This window comes from Erythrolamprus reginae, chromosome 10 (genome assembly GCF_031021105.1).
Source record: "Erythrolamprus reginae isolate rEryReg1 chromosome 10, rEryReg1.hap1, whole genome shotgun sequence".
Taxonomy (NCBI): domain Eukaryota; kingdom Metazoa; phylum Chordata; class Lepidosauria; order Squamata; family Dipsadidae; genus Erythrolamprus; species Erythrolamprus reginae.
The window spans coordinates 46,474,904-46,495,114 of record NC_091959.1 but is presented as its reverse complement, the minus strand read 5'-3'; the positions used below and the strand labels follow the sequence as shown (position 1 = coordinate 46,495,114).

The 20,211-nt window shown below is 42.4% G+C and overlaps 2 protein-coding genes across 2 annotated transcripts; both read right to left on the bottom strand.

The window, feature by feature from the left end:
• Positions 1-3,716: 3,716 nt before the first annotated feature.
• On the bottom strand, positions 3,717-7,327 carry LOC139173319 (phospholipase A2 GL16-1-like). The gene is made up of 3 exons (XM_070763039.1): positions 7,206-7,327; positions 6,209-6,336; positions 3,717-3,838 (listed from the first exon to the last, which is right to left on the bottom strand). The coding sequence occupies exons 1-3, from the start codon at positions 7,310-7,312 to the stop codon at positions 3,717-3,719; spliced, it is 357 nt and encodes a 118-aa protein (XP_070619140.1). The 5' UTR covers positions 7,313-7,327.
• A 3,729-nt stretch (positions 7,328-11,056) lies between these two features.
• Positions 11,057-14,908, bottom strand: LOC139173318 (phospholipase A2 GL16-1-like). Its single transcript, XM_070763038.1, has 4 exons — positions 14,875-14,908; positions 12,840-13,017; positions 12,197-12,324; positions 11,057-11,357 (listed from the first exon to the last, which is right to left on the bottom strand). Exons 1-4 carry the CDS (start codon positions 14,906-14,908, stop codon positions 11,236-11,238), a joined length of 462 nt encoding a protein of 153 aa, XP_070619139.1. The 3' UTR covers positions 11,057-11,235.
• Positions 14,909-20,211: the final 5,303 nt, after the last annotated feature.

Below are 20,211 nucleotides of genomic sequence, written 5' to 3'. Positions count from 1 at the left end.
GACTGTAAAAAATATGACTTTAGTCATCGGGTTGTCAAAGCGCGGAACTCATTACCGGACTCTGTAGTATCATCCCCTAACCCCCAACACTTTACCCTTAGACTATCCACGGTTGACCTCTCCAGATTCCTAAGAGGTCAGTAAGGGGCGAGTATAAGTACACTAGAGTGCCTTCCGTCCCCTGTCCTATTGCTCTCCTATATCTCCTATACCTTTCCTCTATTCCTATATCTCTTCTTCTATTCTTTCATTGATATGTTTTATTCCTATATCTTCTGTTCTATTCTTTCTTAGATATATTTTACTATGAGTATATCCCTTATAACCTTCATTATGTATTTTACTATGTGTATACCCACTAAAACCCTCATTGTATATTGGACAAAATCAATCAATCAATAAAGTCTACGGAGTCTACGAGTCTATGGAGAGGGGCGACAAATCAAATCAAATCACATCACATCAAATCAAATCAAATCAAATCAAATCAAATCAAATCAAATCAAATCAAATCAAATCAAATCAAATCAAATCAAATCAAATCAAATCAAATCAAATCAAATCAAATCAATAAATAGAGTTACAGGCCTTGTAAACTTACTTTCTGGATAACCTTCGTTGAATACACACAAACACTCACACACTCTCTACACTCAAAGCCCACAAACCTACAGGTTAGCCCAGGCTGTGGCGTGAATGTCTGAAAATTTAGCCAGCCAGCCACAATCTTAGCCTCATCTAACGCTTCCCAAACGGATTCTGGAAATAAACCCAGTAGGTCCAAAGGGCGCCAAGTTACAGACAGCTCTCATTTTGGGTGGCTGGAAAATTTGGGGGGTTTGGGGATCGTCCTGAGCCAAAGACCCCGATCTGGATATTTGGTCTCGGGAATTTACGGATTCTCCCCGCCAAGATTTGTCTCTGCTGGGCCGCGCGTCTTTCCCGAAAGGATGTAGATATAATTACGGGGGTGACTTTGCTGAGGCCTTCTCCCAAATCGGGTCGCTTGGAGGAGCCCCCAAAGCAGATCTTTCCCCAGAAAGAAGCGGCAGTTTGGCGCCTGGGCAGGAGGAGCTGTGGGAGAGGAACCTTCCATCCTCTCTGGGGCCACAGCTGCCCGCGAGAGGAATTGTGACATCAAAGAAGGAAGGAACCAATTGCGTCGTTCCAAACGGGGCCCTTCAACAATGCCAGGCGGTGGCTCCAAACAGCTGGGTGTTGGGCTGGTCCCTGGTTTGGTGGCATAGGCCGTGTTTTTTCGGAGTAGAAGACCTTTCTCCTTGCTAAAAAGAGGTTGGAAATTCAGGGGCGCCTTATACTCTAAATGCAGCTTCCCCCCTCCAAAGCTTTTCCCCCTCCCAGCCCTAACTAAGTGCTAATGGACTTCCCAGCTTCTCTTACCAGCTTGCAAGCTCTTTCATTGTTACTCTCTCCGAGTAAAGTTTTTTTTAAAAAAAAGCCCTAACCAGGGGATAAAATAATGTGCTAGCTAAGGATGCTACCAGATGAATACCTGGTGAGCAGATTCTTTTCCCTATGTTCCTTCCCCAAAACTAAGGTGCGTCTTATACTCCGAAAAATATGGTAACTCAAGTAAATAAGTAAATAAGTAAATAAGTAAATAAGTAAATAAGTAAATAAGTAAATAAGTAAATAAGTAAATAAGTAAATAAGTAAATAAGTAAATAAGTAAATAAGTAAATAAGTAAATAAGTAAATAAGTAAATAAGTAAAAAAATAAATCTATCTTCTTCCCCCTTTCTCTCCCTATCTCTCCTGCCTAACCCCTCCCTCTCCTTCCTTCTCTTCCTCCCCCTCTTTCTCTCTCATCTCCCCCCTTTCTCCCTTTTCTTTCTCTCTCCCCCTCTTTCGTGTTGTAAGCGGACCCGGGGTTGGTCGGCATAGAAGTTGAATAAATTAAATTAATTTTTTCCCCTTCCTCTCTCTCTTTCCCTCCTTCCCAAACTTCCAGCAGGCGTGGTGGGTCAATCCACAGTCACTGAATTGAAACCTGCCTGGGATAAACATAGATCCATCCTAAGATAAAAATACAGGAAATAGTCTAAGGGCAGACGAGATGGACCAGGAGGTCTTTTTCTGCTGTCAGTCTTCTGTTTCTCTGTCTGTCTGTCTGTCTGTCTCTCTCACACACACACACACACACAAGCATACAAACTGCAAGTGTGAATCTCTTAAGCACCGTGCAATAATAATAATAATAATAATAATAACAACAACAACAACAACAACAATAATAATAATAATAATAATAAAAATAATAAAAATAATAATTTATTAGATTTGTATGCCGCCCCTCTCCGTGGACTCAGAGCGGCTCATAACACAGTATAACAAATCTAATATTAAAAAAACATTTAAAACCCCAACATTAAAAGCATACAACATAATCATTCCATGCACAAATTATATATGCTTGGGGGTAACTTAATTCCCCCATGCCTGGCGACATAGGTGTGTCTTTAGCAATTTACGAAAGGCAAGGAGGGTGGGGGCGGTTCTAATCTCTGGGGAGAGTTGATTCCAAAGGGCCGGGGCCGCCACAGAGAAGGCTCTTCCCCTTGGCCCTGCCAGACAGCATTGCTTAGTCAACGGGACCCGGAGGAGGCCAACTCTGTGGGACTTAATTGGTCGCTGGATTCATTATACTATAATAATAATAATAATAATAATAATAATAATAATAATAATAATAATAATTGTTGTGCTTCCGTCTGAGGCCCCTCAGGGAACGGCTGATCCTCTGCCGGCTTCCTGCTCAGAGGGGGAGGATGAGGAACAGGAGGGTCAGGCAGACGGGGAGGAGGAATCTCAGGCTGAGGGAGAGGGAGGACAGCCAGAATCCCCCAAGGGGGAGCTCTCCCCAGCAAGCAGCCTGGATTCCTTAGATGAAAATGCACAAGCAATCATCGATCTCCGGCAGAGAAGAGCAACACAACGAAGGGGACAATTAGCCAGGTACTTTCAGCACTAAAGAGGCAACAGCTGGGTTTGTTTGTGGTGCTCTCTGGAAAGGCTGAAAAGGCAGACCCACCCTTCCTGGCTTGTGGAGTATTATCTTTGGGAGTCCTGGGACCTGGCTGTGATCTTTGGCGTCTTGGAATTCTGGTTTGTGACTTTGAATACTGAAACCTTGGGGGGGAAAGGTGTGGGTCTTATTCTCTACAGTGGTGGGTGAGCCAGCAAGAAGTCTGCTGTATTGTCTGGCCGTCAGGACTCTGCTGTGAAGTCTCATAGCCTGCCTGTTGGGAAGAACAGGTTTTTCTCTGTGTTTATTTTTCAAACTATAAAGTGCCTTTGTTTTTACCAGCGTGTCTGGCTGTTTTTTCCAGTTGGTGTTGAAGTCTGGGGGCACCCAGACAGAACAAATAATAATAATAATAATAATAATAATAATAATAATAATAATAATATTAAAATAAAAATAAAAATAATGATGATGATGCAGCCTTTCAAAGGCTCCTGAGAATAAAGAAAACACAGCAGAAAATCTAAACAGAGTCTCGCTTTATTGTTCGGGAAACAATCCCTTTTGTTTTTTAAAATAAACACACACACACACGTATATTTAAAAAATTGCTCCAGTTGCAGCAACCTCTCCTTTCTGTTCCACGGGCAGCCAGGTGAGGCCCATCTGGAGAATTGCCGCTCGAACATCGAGCGGCGCTAAAGTCCTTGCGTCAAAGTCGCCTCCGACATCATTGGCAGTATTTACTGGTGTCCAAGTCCTTGTACTGCTTGTTGTAAGGGGCTGCGGCGAAGCAGATGGCTGCCGTGCGGTCACAATTGCAAATAAAAGCGCCACACTCGTCGTTGTCGTCTGGAGGGAAGAAGGAGATTGTGAACCTGGGTTGTTCTATCCCGGGCCTAGGCAGCTTGAAAACAAAGGAGGAATCTACACGCTGATGTTTTAAATCAACCTTTTAAATTATTATTATTATTAGTAGTAGTAGTAGTAGTAGTAGTAGTAGTAGTAGTAGTAGTACAGTGATACCTCATCTTACAAAGGCCTCGTCATACAAACTTTTCGAGATACAAACCCGGGGTTTAAGATTTTTTTGCCTCTTCTTACAAACTATTTTCACCTTACAAACCCACCGCTGCCGCTGGGATGCCACGGCTCCGGACTTCCGTTGCCAGAGAAGCACCCGTTTTTGCGCTGCTGGGATTCCCCTGAGGCTCCCCTCCATGGGAAACCCCACCTCTGGACTTCCGTGTTTTTGTGATGCTGCAGGGGAATTCGAGCAGGGGAATACGAACAGTGCAAAAATGGGTGCTTCACTGGCAACGGAAGTCCGGAGATGGGGTTTCCCAGCGAGGGGAGCCTCAGTGAAATTGCAGCATCGCAAAAACAGAGGTGGGGTTTCGAGGACTTCGGTGTTTTTGCGATGCTGTGATTTCACTGAGGCTCCCCTCACTGGGAAACTCCACCTCCGGACTTCCGTTGCCAGCAAAGTGCTTGTTTTTGTGATGCTGGGATTCTCCTGCTGGGATTTCCCTGCAGCATCGCAATAACACAGAAGTCCGGAGGTGGGGTTTCCCATGGAGGGGAGCCTCAGGGGAATCCCAGCAATGCAAAACGGGAGCTTCGGCTGGCAAAAGGGGTGAATTTTGGGCTTGCACGCATTAATCGCTTTTCCATTGATTCCTATGGGAAACATTGTTTCGTCTTACAAACTTTTCACCTTAAGAACCTCATCCCGGAACCAATTAAGTTTGTAAGACAAGGTATCACTGTATAAGTATTAGTATTAGTATTAATATATTAGTATTAGTATTAGTATTAGTATTAGTATTATTTATTAGACTTGTATGCCTCCCCTCTTCGGAGACCCAGGGCAGCTCACAGCATACAATACAAAACAATATAGGTACAAATCTAATAATTTGGGACCACCTTCTGCCGCACGAATCCCAGCCACAGAGTGGGCCTTCTCTGGGTCCCATCGACAAAACAATGGCGTCTGGCAGGGCCCAGGGGAGAGCCTTCTCTGTGGTGGCCCTGGCCCTCTGGAATCAACTCCCCCCGGAGATTAGAACCGCCCCCCACCCTCCTTGCCTTTCGCAAACTTCTGAAAACCCACCGATGTCGCCAGGCTTGGGGAAACTGACATACCCCCAGCTGTTCCATTTTATGTACGGTTTATTTGGATTGTATGTTTTTATAAGGGTTTTTAAAATGTTTTTTTAAATATTGGATTTGTATCTCATGCATTATTTGTTGTGAGCCGCTCCGAGTCTTCGGAGAGGGGCGGCATACAAATCTAATAAATTATTACTCTATTATTATTATTATTATTATTATTATTATTATTATTATTATGTATTATTGTGCATTGGACAAAATAAGTAAAATAAAATAAAATAAATATTAAAATAAAGCACTAAAATCACTAACAACAACAACAAGTTTCAAGTTTAATTTTCAAGTTTTATTGGATTTATATGCCGCCCCTCTCCGAAAACTCGGGGCGGCTAACAACAATCATGAACAATATACAATAAAATCCAATACTAAAAAGCAAACTAAAACCCCTTAATGTATAAAACCAAACATACATACAAACATACCATGCATACAGTTGTAACGGCCTAGGAGGAAAAGAAATCTTAATCCCCCCATGCCTGGTGGCAGAGATGGGTTTTAAGTAGCTTACGAAAGGCAAGGAGGGTGGGGGCAATTCTAATCTCTGGGGGGAAGTTGGTTCCAGAGGGCCGGGGCCTCCACAGAGAAGGCTCTTCCCCTGGGTCCCGCCAAGTGGCATTGTTTAGTTGACGGGACCCGGAGAAGACCCACTCTGTGGGACCTAACTGGCTGCTGGGATTCGTGCGGCAGAAGGCGGTCCCTGAGATAATCTGGTCCGGTGCCATGAAGGGCTTTATAGGTCATAACCAACACTTTGAATTGTGACCGGAAATTAGATTTGTATGCCGCCCATCTCCGAAGATAAATATAAAGTTAATGACCGACCGAACGTAACGAACGATGCTTGGTTTGAGATGCAAGGAAGACGTGGGGTGGGGGTGACATCAGCTGTTCACAATCCGAAATTTTGTGCACTAACTGGTGCAAAATGTTTAGCAAAATTTTCGGTCACCAACTGAATTGTCCATTAGCCCAGGCGTTCACTAACCGAGGCCCCATTGCATTTCAAACTTGGAAAGACTGGTTTGAGTTTGTGATATTCACCATTGCAGGTGAGGTTTCCTTCATTGCAGGTGTAGGAGTAGGTCTTGAAGTAGGGCTTGTCAAAGAAGGACGTACAATCATGATGACTCCTGGATTGGAAATAGCAGGAGTCGTGAGTCTCGCAGCACCTGGCCAAAAGCAGGAAGACAGAACGCCGTAAATGGGCAAATGTATGAATGTACCAATGAGAGCTGAAGATTTTAACAATTAAAAGTTTTGTATATAAAAAGGTGTGACCATTGTATAAACCTTCGTTTGGGAATTGATGAATAGTTTTTTCCAGTGATCTCCTGGGAGGAAACGGGGCTGGAAAAGGCGGGGAGAAGCCTCCGTTGGGTCTCTCGAGGAATCTCCTGGGAGGAAACAGGGCCAGAAAAGTAATGGAGAAGCCTCCGTGGGTCCTCTCTAGGAATCTCTTGGGAGGAAACAGGGCCAGAAAAGGTGGGGAGAAGCCTCCGTGGGGCCTCTCGAGGAACCTCCTGGGAGGAAACAGGGCCAGAAAAGGCGGGGAGACGCCTCCGTGGGGCCTCTCTAGGAATCTCTTGGGAGGAAACAGGGCCAGAAAAGGAGTGGAGAAGCCTCCGTGGGGCCTCTCTTGGAATCTCCGGGGAGGAAACAGGGCTGGAAAAGGAGTGGAGAAGCCTCCGTGGGGCCTCTCTAGGAATCTCCTGGGAGGAAACAGGGCCTCCACCCTCCCTGTGGTTTCCCCAATCGCATGCCTTATTTGCTTTTACATTGATTCCTATGGGAAAAATTGCTTCTCCTTACAAACTTTTCTACTTAAGAGCCTGGTCACGGAACGAATTAAGTTCGTAAGTTGAGGTATCACTTTATAACATAGCAGTGTAAAACCAGTAGGTTGATAAGTAAAGTAAAATAAAAAGGTGTAGCTATAATGTCAACGGGTAGGTTGGCAAATGTGTAAACGGTTGAGTGTTTAAGATTTAAAAATAAATAAATCAACACGACCTGAAGATTCCCCAGGTGAAATGCTTACCTGTCCAACTCGTCTACTGGTGTCCCGCTGCCTCCGTAGCCACAGTAGCAACCGTAATCCCCAAAATCCGAATAAGGGCTACTGCCCGGGATGGTGCATAGGATCATCTTCCTGAATTGTAGGATGTTGTGATACATATGATGAGGGTCAGGGGCCGCTACAAGGAAGACACAAACTACGGCACAAGAAGAGCAGCGTTAGCGTTTCCGAAATATTCAGTAGCCCAATAACCCATTTCCCTGCTAAGAGACGGTAACTTTGGGTGAATCGTGTTCTTCTTTTAACGAACCCGTAATCCGTTTCGCGGTGGATATTGGCTCTGCAAAATCTCCCCTTACCTGCTGCCAGGAACAAGAGATTCATTTTGTCTGTGGTCAAGCTGCACTCAGGTGGAGTTGGATACCCAAGGAGTCCAACCTTTTATTGACTTGTCATGACTTTGGCCCCAGCTGCGATGGGAGATAAGAGCGTGGATGGTTTTATGTGTCTGTTATCAGCATTCATCTTGGAAGGAGACTTATCTTTATATCTTCATCTTCATCTTTATCATTATTTCTCTTTCTCTTTCTCTATCATCATAATCTTTCTGTTTCTCTTTTTATCTTTATCATCTTTCTCTTTCTCTTTTTACCTTTCTCTTTATCATCTTCCTCTTTCTCTTTTCTATCTTTATCATTATCATCTTTCTCTTTCTCTTTTTATCTTTATCATCTTTCTCTTTCTCTTTTTACCTTTCTCTTTATCATCTTTCTCTTTCTCTTTTCTATCTTTATCATTATCATCTTTCTCTTTCTCTTTTTATCTTTATCATCTTTCTCTTTCTCTTTTTACCTTTCTCTTTATCATCTTTCTCTTTCTCTTTTTTATCTTTATCATTATCAACTTTCTCATTCTCTTTTTATTTTTATCATCTTTCTCTTTCTCTTTTTACCTTTCTCTTTATCATCTTTCTTTTTCTCTTTTTTATCTTTATCATTATCATCTTTCTCTTTCTCTTTTTATCTTTATCATCTTTCTCTTTCTCTTTTTTATCTTTATCATTATCATCTTTCTCTTTCTCTTTTTATCTTTATCATCTTTCTCTTTCTCTTTTTTATCTTTATCATTATCATCTTTCTCTCTCTTTTTATCTTTATAATTATCATCTTTCTCTTTCACTTTATCTTTTTATCTTTATCTTTACCCTCTTTCTCTTTCTCCCTCTCTCTCTTTCTTCCTCTCTCTCTTTCTCTTTCTTTCTCATCATAATCTTTCACTTTCTCTTTTTCTCTTTCTCTTTATCATCTTTTTCTCTTTCTCTTTATCATCTTTTTCTCTTTCTCTTTCTCATCTTTCTCTTTCTCTTTTTATCTTTCTCTTTCTCATCTTTCTCTTTATTTTTATCATCTTTCTCTTTCACTTTCTCTTTTTTATCTTTATCATCTTTCTCTCTCTCTCTCTCTCTCTTTCTCTATCTTTATTTGTCAAACATGTACAGGATAGTAGCAATTTGTATAAAACATAACGTAAGTAAAAAAAAAAGTAACGATAAAAGAGGGCAATAGGACAGGGACGGTAGGCACAGTGGTGCGCTTATGTAGGCCCTTTACAGACCTCTTAGAAACAGAAAGAGGTCGACTGCAGACAATCTACGTGCCTTGTAACCTTACTTTCCAGACAATCCTCGTAGAACACATGCACACCTTACACTCCAAGCTGACAAGCCTACAGTTTACCCAGGCTGTGACGTGAATGTCTGAAATCTTAGCCAGCCAGCCAAAATGTCAGATTATTATTATTATTATTATTATTATTATTATTATCATTATTATTATTATTATTATTATATTACTATTACTATTACTATTACTATTACTATTACTTTTACTATTACTATTACTATTACTATTACTATTACTATATTATTATTATTATTATTATTATTATTATTATTATTATTATTATTATTTTATCTTACGCTTCCCAAATGGGTCCTGAAAATAGACCCAGTAGGTCCCCAAGGGCATCAGGTTACAGACAATCTTCCATCCTCTCTGGGCCCACAGCTGCTCCAGAGAGGAATTGTGACATCAAGGAACAAAGAACCAATTGCGTTGTTCGAACAGGGGTCCTTCAAACAATGCCAGATGGCTGTGTTGTGGCTCCAAGCAGCCGGGTGTCGGACTGATCCCTGGTTAGTGGCATCTCCCTTCCTCCCCCTCCCCCTTTCCTCTTTCTCTCCCTCCCTCTCCTTCCTTCTCTTTCTCCATCCCTCTCGGGGATGGGACTTTTTGCCTCCGCCAGTTGGACGAAGCTCTTTCTTCCCCGGCAGCTGATCGGCCGCTGCCTTCTCTCCCAAAGGCCCCTAGCTCTTCTGTAAGTCTCCTGGATGAGAAGGGAGGTTCAGGTCAGAGTAGATGGTCACCGAGGTCCCTTCCCTCTCTATCATTCAACGTGTGTGTTTGTGTATGAAAGAGCAAACTGTCCCATTCTTTCCTTCCAAAAGTAACCTTTTGTAACAACTGTTCTGATTGGATGGTGGCGAAGTGTCCCATGTGGCCAAAAGGCTGTGGCTGAATGTGGATTTTTGTGACGAAAGGGCTGGGGCAAAGAGCTAGGGGCCTTTGGGCGAGGGAGAGAAGGCAGCGGCCGATCACCTGCTGCGGAAGAAAGAGCTTCGTCCAACTGGCGGAGGCAAAATGTCCTAAGCCCATCCCTCTCTCTCTCCCTCCCTTCCTTTCTCTCCTCCCTCTCCTCTTTTCCCCTTCTCTCCCTTCTTCTCACTCCTTCCCTCTCTCCCTTACTCCCTTTCTCTCCCCTCTCTCTGTCTTCCCTTTCGCTCTCCCTCCCTCCCCTCATTCTCTTCTTCTCTCTCTCTCTGTCTTACTCCCCCTCTTTCCCTCTTTCCCTCTTTCCCTCTCTACCCCTTCTCCCCCTCCCCCCTCATTCTCTCTCTCTCTCCCTCTCCTCTCTCTCTCCCTCCCTCGCCCTCTTCCCCCTCTTTCCTCTCCTTCCTCTTCCTCCCCCTCTTCTCTCCCACTTTCCTTTCTCTCCCTCTCTCCCTTCATTCCCCTCCTTCCCTCTGCCCCCTCCCTCTCCTTTTTCTTCTCTTCCTCTTTCTCTCCCTCCCTCCATTCCCTCTCACTCTCTCCTTGTCTTCCTCTCTCTCCCTTCCTCCAACTCCTTCCCTCCCACCCCTTTCTCTCCCCCTCCCTCTCTCTTTCCCTCCCTCTCCCACTCTCCTCCTCTCTCTCCCTACCTCTCCTTCCTTCTCTTTCTCTCTCCATCTCTCCCATTCTCTCTCCTTCTCTTTTCCTCTTTCCCTCCCTTCTTTCTCTCTCTCCCTCCCTCCCCCCTCTCCCCTCCCTCTCTTTCTCTCCCTCCCTCCTCTCCCACTCTTTCCTTCTCTTTCTCTCCCTCTCTCTCTCCCTTCCTCCAACTCTTCTCTCCCTCCTCTTTCTCTCCCTGTCCCTCTTTCTCTACTTCCGTGTCATTCTCTCTCCTTCTCTTTCTCCCTCTCTGTCTTTTTCTCCCATTCTCCCTTCTTCTCTTACCCTCTCCCTCCCTCCCTCTCTCTCTTCTTCTCTCTCTCTGTCTTCCTCCCCCTCTTTCCATCTTTCCCTCTCTACCCTTTCTCCCCCCTCTCTTTCCCTGCTTCTCTGTCTGTCTGTTTCTCTCTCACACACACACACACACAAACACACACACAAACTACGTGTGAATCTCTCAAGCACCCTGCAAAAAACAATTCAGCCGCCTTGCAAAGCCTTCTGAGTGAGTAAGTTATGACCTCCCACGCCCAGCACAGGATTTTCCTTCCCAAAATATAATAAAACACAGCACAAAGCTGAAATGGACACCGATGCCTCGCTTTATTGTTCAGGAAACGATTCCTTTTGTTCTTAAAAATAATATATATATATATATAAACTGCGCCGGTGCAGCAATCTGTCCCTTCTGTTCCATGGGCAGCCGGGCGAGGCCTGTCCAGAGAATGGCCGCTCGCATGTCGAGATGCGCCAAAGCCCTTGCGCCAAAGTCATCTCCATCATCATTTGCAGTATTTGCTGGTGTCCAACTTCTTGTACTCCTTGTTGTAAGGAGCCCCAGCGAAGCAGATGGCTCCCGAGCGGTCGCAATTGCAAATAAAAGCGCCACACTCGTCGTTGTTGTCTGGAAGGAAGAAGGAGATTGTGAACCTGGGTTATCCTATCCTGAACCTACACAGGTTGAAAACAAAGGAGGAATCCAGGCGCTTATGCTTTAAATCAATCTTTTTATACAGAAAGCAGCATCTATTCTTATTCTTATTTTTTATTTTTATTTTTATTTTTTTATTTTTTTATTTTCATTTTTGTTGTTGTTGCTGTTGTTGTTTTTTATTCTTATTCTTATTCCTATTTTATTCTTACTCTTATTCTTATTCTTTTATTCTCATTCTTTTATTCTTATTCTTATACTTTTATTCTTATTCTTTTATTCTTATTCTTTTATTCTTATTCTTATTCTTTTATTCTTATTCTTTTATTCTTATTCTTTTATTCTTATTCTTTTATTCTTATTCTTATTCTTTTATTCTTATTCTTATTCTTGTTTTATTCTTATTCTTTTATTCTTATTCTTATTCTTATTTTTTATTCTTATTCTTATTCTAAATTCTTATTCTTATTCTTTTATTCTTATTCTTTTATTCTTATTCTTTTATTCTTATTCTTATTCTTTTATTCTTATTCTTATTCTTTTATTCTTATTCTTATTCTTATTCTTATTCATATTCTCTTCTTATTCTTTTATTCTTATTCTTATTCTTTTATTCTTATTCTTATTCTTTTATTCTTATTCTTACTCTACTCTATTCTAGTTCTATTCTATTTTATCTGACCACGAATGATAAGCAAAGCTTGGTCATGTCACTATTTTCAATGCCATTGTAATGTTGGTCAGTAAATGAATATTTCAAAGTTGAGGATTTTCCTGTCTTGGAAAGCCAGGTTGGGGTTTGTGATATTTACCTTTGCAGGTGATGTTGCCTGCAGAACAGGTGTATGAGTAGGTCTTGCTGTAGGGGCTGTCCAGGAGGGACTTACACGCAGGATGTTTCTTGGCTTGAGAGAAGCAGTTGTCGTGAGTCTGGCAGCACCTGGGCAAAAACAGGAACACAGATCACCATAAATATTTAAATATGTAAATATATTAATGTACCAATAAAGAAATTAATGCACATGTGGCAATCAGAGCCAACATTTTTACTGCCACAATGTGGGTGTGGCTTATTTTGTGGGGTGTGGCTTGCTGGTCATGTGACCATTATTATTATTATTATTATTAATGGTTTACAAACCAGGTTAACGCACACAGCAAAATATACCCACATCTCTCTAGTATAAAATCCCCCAAGAGGAACATCTTTGGCTCCCTCTTGTGGCCAACCAGCAAATGACTCTTAAAGGTACAGTTTTAGACTTACTTTAGCTTCTGTATTGCAACACCCAACTTAGTTACATACAGTATACTAACACCAACTTCTGTAAATGTGACGATGTAGAATTGCTCAAAGATTTATCAGGATTTTTAAAGATTTGAAAGAACCAATAAAAGTATCCTTCAGAATAAATAAATAAACACGATCTGAGGATTCCCCAGGTGAGGGCTTACCTGTCCAGCTGGTCTACGGGTGTCCCGCTGCCTCCAAGGCCACAGTAGCAACCGTAATCCGCGTAATCCAACAAGGGTCTACTGCCGGGGATGGTGCATTTGATCATGTTGCTGAATTGTAGGAGGTTGCGTGGCAGAGGAGTAGGAATAGCAGAGGCCACCACAAGGCAGACGCAAACTACAACACAAGAAGACCAGCGTTAGCGTTTCTGAAATATTCAGCCGCCGAATTTTTCCTGCTAAGTGACAATTTGGGTGAAACTTCTTCTTCTGTCTCTCTCTATTTCTCTCCCTTTCTCTCATCACTCTTTCTCTCCTCTCTGTTTTTTCTTTCCATTTCTCTTATGACTTTTTATCTCCTCTCTCTCTCTCTCTTTCTTTCCCTTTCTCTCATCGCTCTTTTCTCTCTCTCATTGTCTCTCTTTCCCTCTCTTTCTCACCTCTCTCTTTGTCTCTCTTTCACTCTTTCTCTCATCAATTTTTATCTTCTCTCTTTCTGTCTGTCTCTGTCTCCATCACGCTTTTTATGATCACTTTTTCTCCCTTTCTCTCATCATCCTATCTCCTCTCTGTCTCTCTCATTGCTCTTTCTCTCTTTCTCTCCCTCTCTTTCTTTCATCACTCTTTATCTCTCTCTCTGTCACTCTCTCTTTCTCTCCCTCTCTTTCTTTCATCACTTTATCTCTCTCTCTGTCACTCTCTCTTTCTCTCCCTCTCTTTCATCACTTTATCTCTCTCTGTCTCTCTCTCTTTCTCTCCCTCTCTTTCTTTCATCACTTTATCTCTCTCTGTCTCTCTCTCTTTCTTTCTCTCCCTCTCTTTCTTTCATCACTCTTTATCTCTCTCTCTGTCACTCTCTCTTTCTCTCCCTCTCTTTCTTTCATCACTTTATCTCTCTCTGTCTCTCTCTCTTTCTCTCCCTCTTTCTTTCATCACTCTTTATCTCTCTCTCTGTCACTCTCTCTTTCTCTCCCTCTCTTTCTTTCATCACTCTTTATCCCTCTCTCTATGTCTCTCTCTCTCTTTCTCTCCCTCTCTTTCTTTCATCACTCTTTATCCCTCTCTCTATGTCTCTCTCTCTCTTTCTCTCCCTCTCTTTCTTTCATCACTCTTTATCTCTCTCTCTCTGTCACTCTCTCTTTCTCTCCCTCTCTTTCTTTCATCACTCTTTATCCCTCTCTCTATGTCTCTCTCTCTCTTTCTCTCCCTCTCTTTCTTTCATCACTCTTTATCTCTCTCTCTCTGTCACTCTCTCTTTCTCTCCCTCTCTTTCATCACTCTTTATCTCTCTCTCTGTCACTCTCTCTTTCTCTCCCTCTCTTTCTTTCATCACTTTATCTCTCTCTCTGTCACTCTCTCTTTCTCTCCCTCTCTTTCATCACTTTATCTCTCTCTGTCTCTCTCTCTTTCTCTCCCTCTCTTTCTTTCATCACTTTATCTCTCTCTGTCTCTCTCTCTTTCTTTCTCTCCCTCTCTTTCTTTCATCACTCTTTATCTCTCTCTCTGTCACTCTCTCTTTCTCTCCCTCTCTTTCTTTCATCACTTTATCTCTCTCTGTCTCTCTCTCTTTCTCTCCCTCTTTCTTTCATCACTCTTTATCTCTCTCTCTGTCACTCTCTCTTTCTCTCCCTCTCTTTCTTTCATCACTCTTTATCCCTCTCTCTATGTCTCTCTCTCTTTCTCTCCCTCTCTTTCTTTCATCACTCTTTATATCTCTCTCTCTGTCACTCTCTCTTTCTCTCACTCTCTTTCATCACTCTTTATCTCTCTCTCTCTGTCTCTCTCTCTTTCTCTCCCTCTCTTTCATCACTCTTTATCTCTCCTCTCTCTGTCCCTCTCTCTCACCACTCTTTCTCTGTCTCTGACTCCCTCTCTTTTTCTCATCTTTCTCCTCTCTCTCTCATCGTTCTTTCATTTCTTTGCCTCTCTCTCTCTTTCTCTCATCATTTTTTATCTCTCCCCCCCCTCTCTTTCTCTCCCTCTCTTTCTCTCATCACTTTTTATCTTCTACTGGCTCTGCAAAATCTCCCCTTACCTGCTGCCGGGACCAGAAAGTGAGCAGAATTCATTTTGTCTGCGGTCAAGTTGCAATCAGGTAGATTTGGATACCCAACGAGTCCCACCTTTTATAGCCTTGTCATAACCTTGGCCCCGGCTGCGATGGGAGATAAGAGCGTGGATGGTTTTATTTGTGTGTTATCAGTATTCTTCTTGGAAGGAGATAAACAAGAACTGTTTGCTTGCAAATGTGCCAGTTTAACTCCAGGGGGTGGATCAGATGTCCTGTTTCTGCAGGGATGGAACTTGGAATATTGGTAGAGTTGGAAGGGACTTTATTTATTTATTTGTTTGTTTGTTTGTTTGTTTGCTTATTTGCTTGCTTGCTTGCTTGCTTACTTACTTACTTATTAGATTTGTATGCCACCCCTCTCCGCAGACTCGGGGCGGCTAACAACAGTAAAAAGACAACGTAAACAAATCTAATATTAAAAAATCTAGAAACCCCAATTTAAGAGATCAGTCATACATACATACCATACATCCTTTGGAGGTCATCTAGTCCAACCCGCTACTCAAACACAACATGGCCCTGTAAATAAATTGGAACGTTATTAGATGAAGCCCCCTTCCCCTGTTTACGAGATGTAATCTGTGGTTGTGAATGAATTGGCTGACTGATTTTAATATATATGGGATTTTACTACTGAGAGCATATGCACCAAGACAAATTCCTTGTGTGCCCAATCACACTTGGCCAACAAAATTCTATTCTCTTCTATTCTAGTAATTTTTAACTAATTAGATTTGTTATTCTGTTATTTTTGTATCCGGTGAGTCTTCATAAATGCGCGGCATACAAATCTAATAATAATAATAATAAATGAATAAAGGCTGTGAGTAAAGGTAATAATGTTGATGTGGTGGTGCATCTTGGCACAAATGATTTGTGCCAGAGAAATGTTAATGTAGTAAAAAGAGATTTTCAATGTCTAAGTGTGGAGCTGGGTAAAATAACTGATTCAGTGACTTTCTCAGAGGTGTTACCGGTTTGTGGCCAGGAGGATAAAACAACTTGTATCAGAGAGTTTAATGTGTGGTTAAGGCAGTGGTGTAAAGCTGAAGGTTTTGGCTATGTAAGTCATAATGTCAGTAGGTGGTCTAATAGGGAGTTGTTTAAGAGGGATGGTTTGCATCCATCATACAGAGGTACCCAGGTGCTCGGTGAGGAATTCAGAACTTTTTTGGACAGGCATATAAACTAGGTAAAGGGGACAGAGATGTAACAGATGAAATACAGGAAATAGTATAAGGGCAGACTAGATGGACCATGAGGTCTTTTTCTGCCGTCAGTCTTCTATGTTTCTATGTTTCTATAATAATAATAATAACTTTGAAGAAGGCCAAGCCTCGGACTCTGATTTATTTCTCAGATGCTATTTGGAATGTTGACAGACAGGTTTTGGAGAACAGGTCGTGGAAATTTTGAGTAGTTCAGAGAACCAGCAAATGTAGAGAGGTCGAATGTAGACAATCTAAGGTTAAAGATTTTGGGGTTTGGGGAAGAAACAACAGATCAGGTAGTGATTCCAGGCATTGATCACTCTCTTGTTGAAGTTGTATTTTCTGCAGTCGAGTTTGGAGCAGTTTACATTGAGTTGGGATCCATTATGCACTCGTGTATTGCTGCAGTTGAAGATAATATTTTAATAATGATTTATTATTAGAGTATTAAATTGTCTTCAACTGCAGCGATACACGAGCACGTAATGGATCCAAACTCAATATAAACCGCTCCAAACTACAATAATAATTTATTATTATTATTATGTTCAGCAAAGCTTGGAAAAATTGGAAACCTTTTTTCCACTGGAGAAATTTGCCGGCTGAATTGAACCAAGGACGAAATCCAATGAGGGTGGTTGGGTGGGCGTGGGAAGAGAATTGAATATATATATACAGTATATATATGTAGATTGTTCTGAGTTCGGGTTTTGCCCTGTGTAATATTTTGCATGTCTATGCGACGTTTCGGTGAAATCACATTCACCATCATCAGGCTGAAGTTTTAAGCTTCGTGTTGCTGTAAATATTTACAGCAACACGAAGCTTAAAACTTCAGCCTGATGATGGTGAATGTGATTTCACCGAAACGTCGCATAGACATGCAAAATATTACACAGGGCAAAACCCGAACTCAGAACAATCTACATACATATACCCGTGAAAATCTACGAAAACATATATATATATATATATATATATATATATATATATATATATATATATATATTTACTTGCACGAAAAATGAGGTGATCGAACTGCCGAGGTCTGAAACACAATCAAGCTCGCAAGATTGCAAACAACACAGGGACAACCCATAATTAAACTCCATGTCATCTTTGACCTTCTGCGCGATTCCTGGATTAGATAAAGAGGAGGAGATTTCAAAGTTCTCCTTTCTCGCTTTAATATTTTTCTTCCTTTCTCCAATCGGGCCACGAATCCAGAACTCCAGTGTCAGCAGCTGATAAACACCCTCTCCATTTTTGTGCCCGAGAACAGTAACTTTCTTTGCTTAAAGTCTAGAAATAAAGAGTCGGAAAACGGCCCCTGTTCATATTGGAAGGATCGTATTTCGAGGTTCGACTACTGCAACGCTCTCTACATGGGGCTACCTTTGAAAAGTGTTCGGAAACTTCAGATCGTGCAGAATTATTATTATTTATTAGATTTGTATGCCGCCCCTCTCCGTAGACTCGGGGCGGCTCACAACAATAAAACAATGTATAACAAATCTAATAATTTAAAATCACTAAAAAACCCTTATTAAAAAGCAAAAAGCATATACAGTACACAAACATACCATGCAAAAACTGTATAGGCCCGGGGGAGATGTCTCAATTCCACCATGCCTGACGGCAGAGGTGGGTTTTAAGAAGTTTACGAAAGGCAAGGAGGGTGGGGGCAATCCTAATCTCTGGGGGGAGCTGGTACCAGAGGGTCGGGGCCTCCAAACGACATTGTTTAGTCGATGGGACCCAGAGAAGGCCAACTATGAGGGACCTAACTGGTCGCTGGGATTCGTGAGGCAGAAGGCGGTCTCGTAGATATTCTGATCCGATGCCATGAAGGGCTTTATAGGTCATAACCAACACTTTGAATTGTGACTGGAAACTGATCGGCAACCAATGCAGACTGCGGAGTGTTAGAGTAACATGGGCATATTTGGGAAAGCCCATGATTCCTCTCGCAGCTGCATTCTGCACGATCTGAAGTTTCCGAACATTTGGAATACTGTGTCCAGTTCTGGAGACCTCAGCTACAAAAAGATATTGACAAAATTGAAGGGGTCCAAAGACGGGCTACAAGAATGGTGGAAGGTCTTAAGCATAAAACATATCAGGAAAGACTTCATGAACTCCATCTGTATAGTCTGGAGGACAGAAGGAAAAGGGGGGACATGATCGAAACTTTAAAATATGTTAAAAGGGTTAAATAAGGTTCAGGAGGGAAGTGTTTTTAATAGGAAAGTGAACACAAGAACAAGGGGACACAATCTGAGGTTAGTTGGGGGAAAGATCAAAAGCAACGTGAGAAAATATTATTTGACTGAAAGAGTAGTAGATCCTTGGAACAAACTTCCAGCAGATGTGGTTGGTAAATCCACAGTAACTGAATTTAAACATGCCTGGGATAAACATATATCCATCCTAAGATAAAATACAGGAAATAGTATAAGGGCAGACTAGATGGACCATGAGGTCTTTTTCTGCCGTCAGTCTTCTATGTTTCTCTGTGGCTTACATTGGTTGCTGATCAGTTTCCGGTCACAATTCAAAGTGTTGGTTATGACCTATAAAGCCCTCCATGGCATTGGACCAGAATACCTACGGGACCACCTTCTGCCGCACGAATCCCAGCGACCAGTTAGGTCCCACAGAGTGGGTCTTCTCCGGGTCCCGTCAACCAAACAATGTCGCTTGGTGGGACCCAGAGGAAGAGCCTTCTCTGTGGCAGCTCCGACCCTCTGGAACCAACTCCCCCCAGAGATTAGAATTGCCCCCACCCTCCTTGCCTTTCGTAAGCTGCTTAAAACCCACCTCTGGCGGGACCTAGGCTTCGAAACTTCCTTGCCCAAGATGATGATGCCAATCAAAGTGCATCAGGTAAAGCTGTTGCTATCGAGACTTTGGCTCTTGTGCTGAGCAAGCACTTGAACTCTGACACAAGCAGAAAAATAAATGACACGAGGAGGATCATTTTCATAGCTCGTGTGCACCTTCCAGATGTTTTCTTGACATTTTGTTAATCGCATACGCGTGATGACAGCTTAACTGTTGTTCTGTCGAGCTCTCTGGTAGACTCCTCCCAAAAATTCACAGGTACAAATTTCAGACACACACACACACGTTTGAACATTCAAAACAATGTTCTTTATAATGAAAATTCCCTTAACCTAAGCCCTCTTTTGGTATAGCAAAGAGCACTGGTCTCCAAACAAACTGGTCATTTGTACAAGTCCCTTATCAGTTCTGAGATACTTAGCTTGCAGCTGTGAGGCAATTCACAGTCCTTCTTTCACAAAGTGAAACACACTTTGCTCTGGTTTAGTTTCAAAGCGGGGAAAAATCAGCACACAAAAGGTCAAAGTCAGTAAAGCAGTCACGAAACACAAGGATCAGATAATCCTCCACAATGGCCAAACCCACAGGCTGCTCTTTATAGCAGCCTCACTAATGACCACAGCCCCACCCAACCACAGGTGGCCTCATTTTCTTTGATAATAATCTTTCAGTTGTTGTTGCCTATGCATCGCTCTCCGCATGCGTGGCTGTATCATTAACTCTTGTTCTGAATCCAAGGAGGAGCTAGAGAATTGATCTCCTTCTGAGCTGTCTGCCCCACTCTCCTCCTCCCTGTCACTCATGTCTTCTTGGTCAGAGGAGCCTTCATCAGCAGATTCCACCGGGGGCAAAACAGGCCTGCAGCATGTGGATGTCTCCCCCACATCCACAGTCCTTGGGGCAGGAGCTGGGCCAGAGCTAACCACAACAACTGTCAAAAACAGACATGGGCAAGATGCTGTCCAACTTTTCTAGATAAGAACCGGGTGTTCAAGATATAATATATAATAAAATATATTAAATGCAGCTGCGAGAGCAATCATGGGCTTCCCTAGGTATGCCCATGTCACACCAACACTCCGCAGTCTGCATTGGTTGCCGATCAGTTTCCAGTCACAATTCAAAGTGTTGGTTATGACCTATAAAGCCCTTCATGGCACCGGACCAGAATATCTCCGGGACCGCCTTCTGCTGCACGAATCCCAGCGACCGGTTAGGTCCCACAGAGTTGGCCTTCTCCAGGTCC

Coding starts and splice junctions, on each gene's coding strand:
- LOC139173319 (XM_070763039.1), bottom strand. CDS start 7,312: ATGATCCTATGCACCATCCCGGGCAGTAGCCCTTATTCGGATTTTGGG. Junction 6,337..7,205: donor CCAGTAGACGAGTTGGACAG/GTAAGCATTTCA, acceptor GCTTTTGGCCAG/GTGCTGCGAGACTCACGACT. Junction 3,839..6,208: donor AGGAAACCTCACCTGCAATG/GTGAATATCACA, acceptor TCTTCCCTCCAG/ACGACAACGACGAGTGTGGC.
- LOC139173318 (XM_070763038.1), bottom strand. CDS start 14,908: ATGAATTCTGCTCACTTTCTGGTCCCGGCAGCAG. Junction 12,325..12,839: donor CCCGTAGACCAGCTGGACAG/GTAAGCCCTCAC, acceptor GTTTTTGCCCAG/GTGCTGCCAGACTCACGACA. Junction 11,358..12,196: donor AGGCAACATCACCTGCAAAG/GTAAATATCACA, acceptor TCTTCCTTCCAG/ACAACAACGACGAGTGTGGC.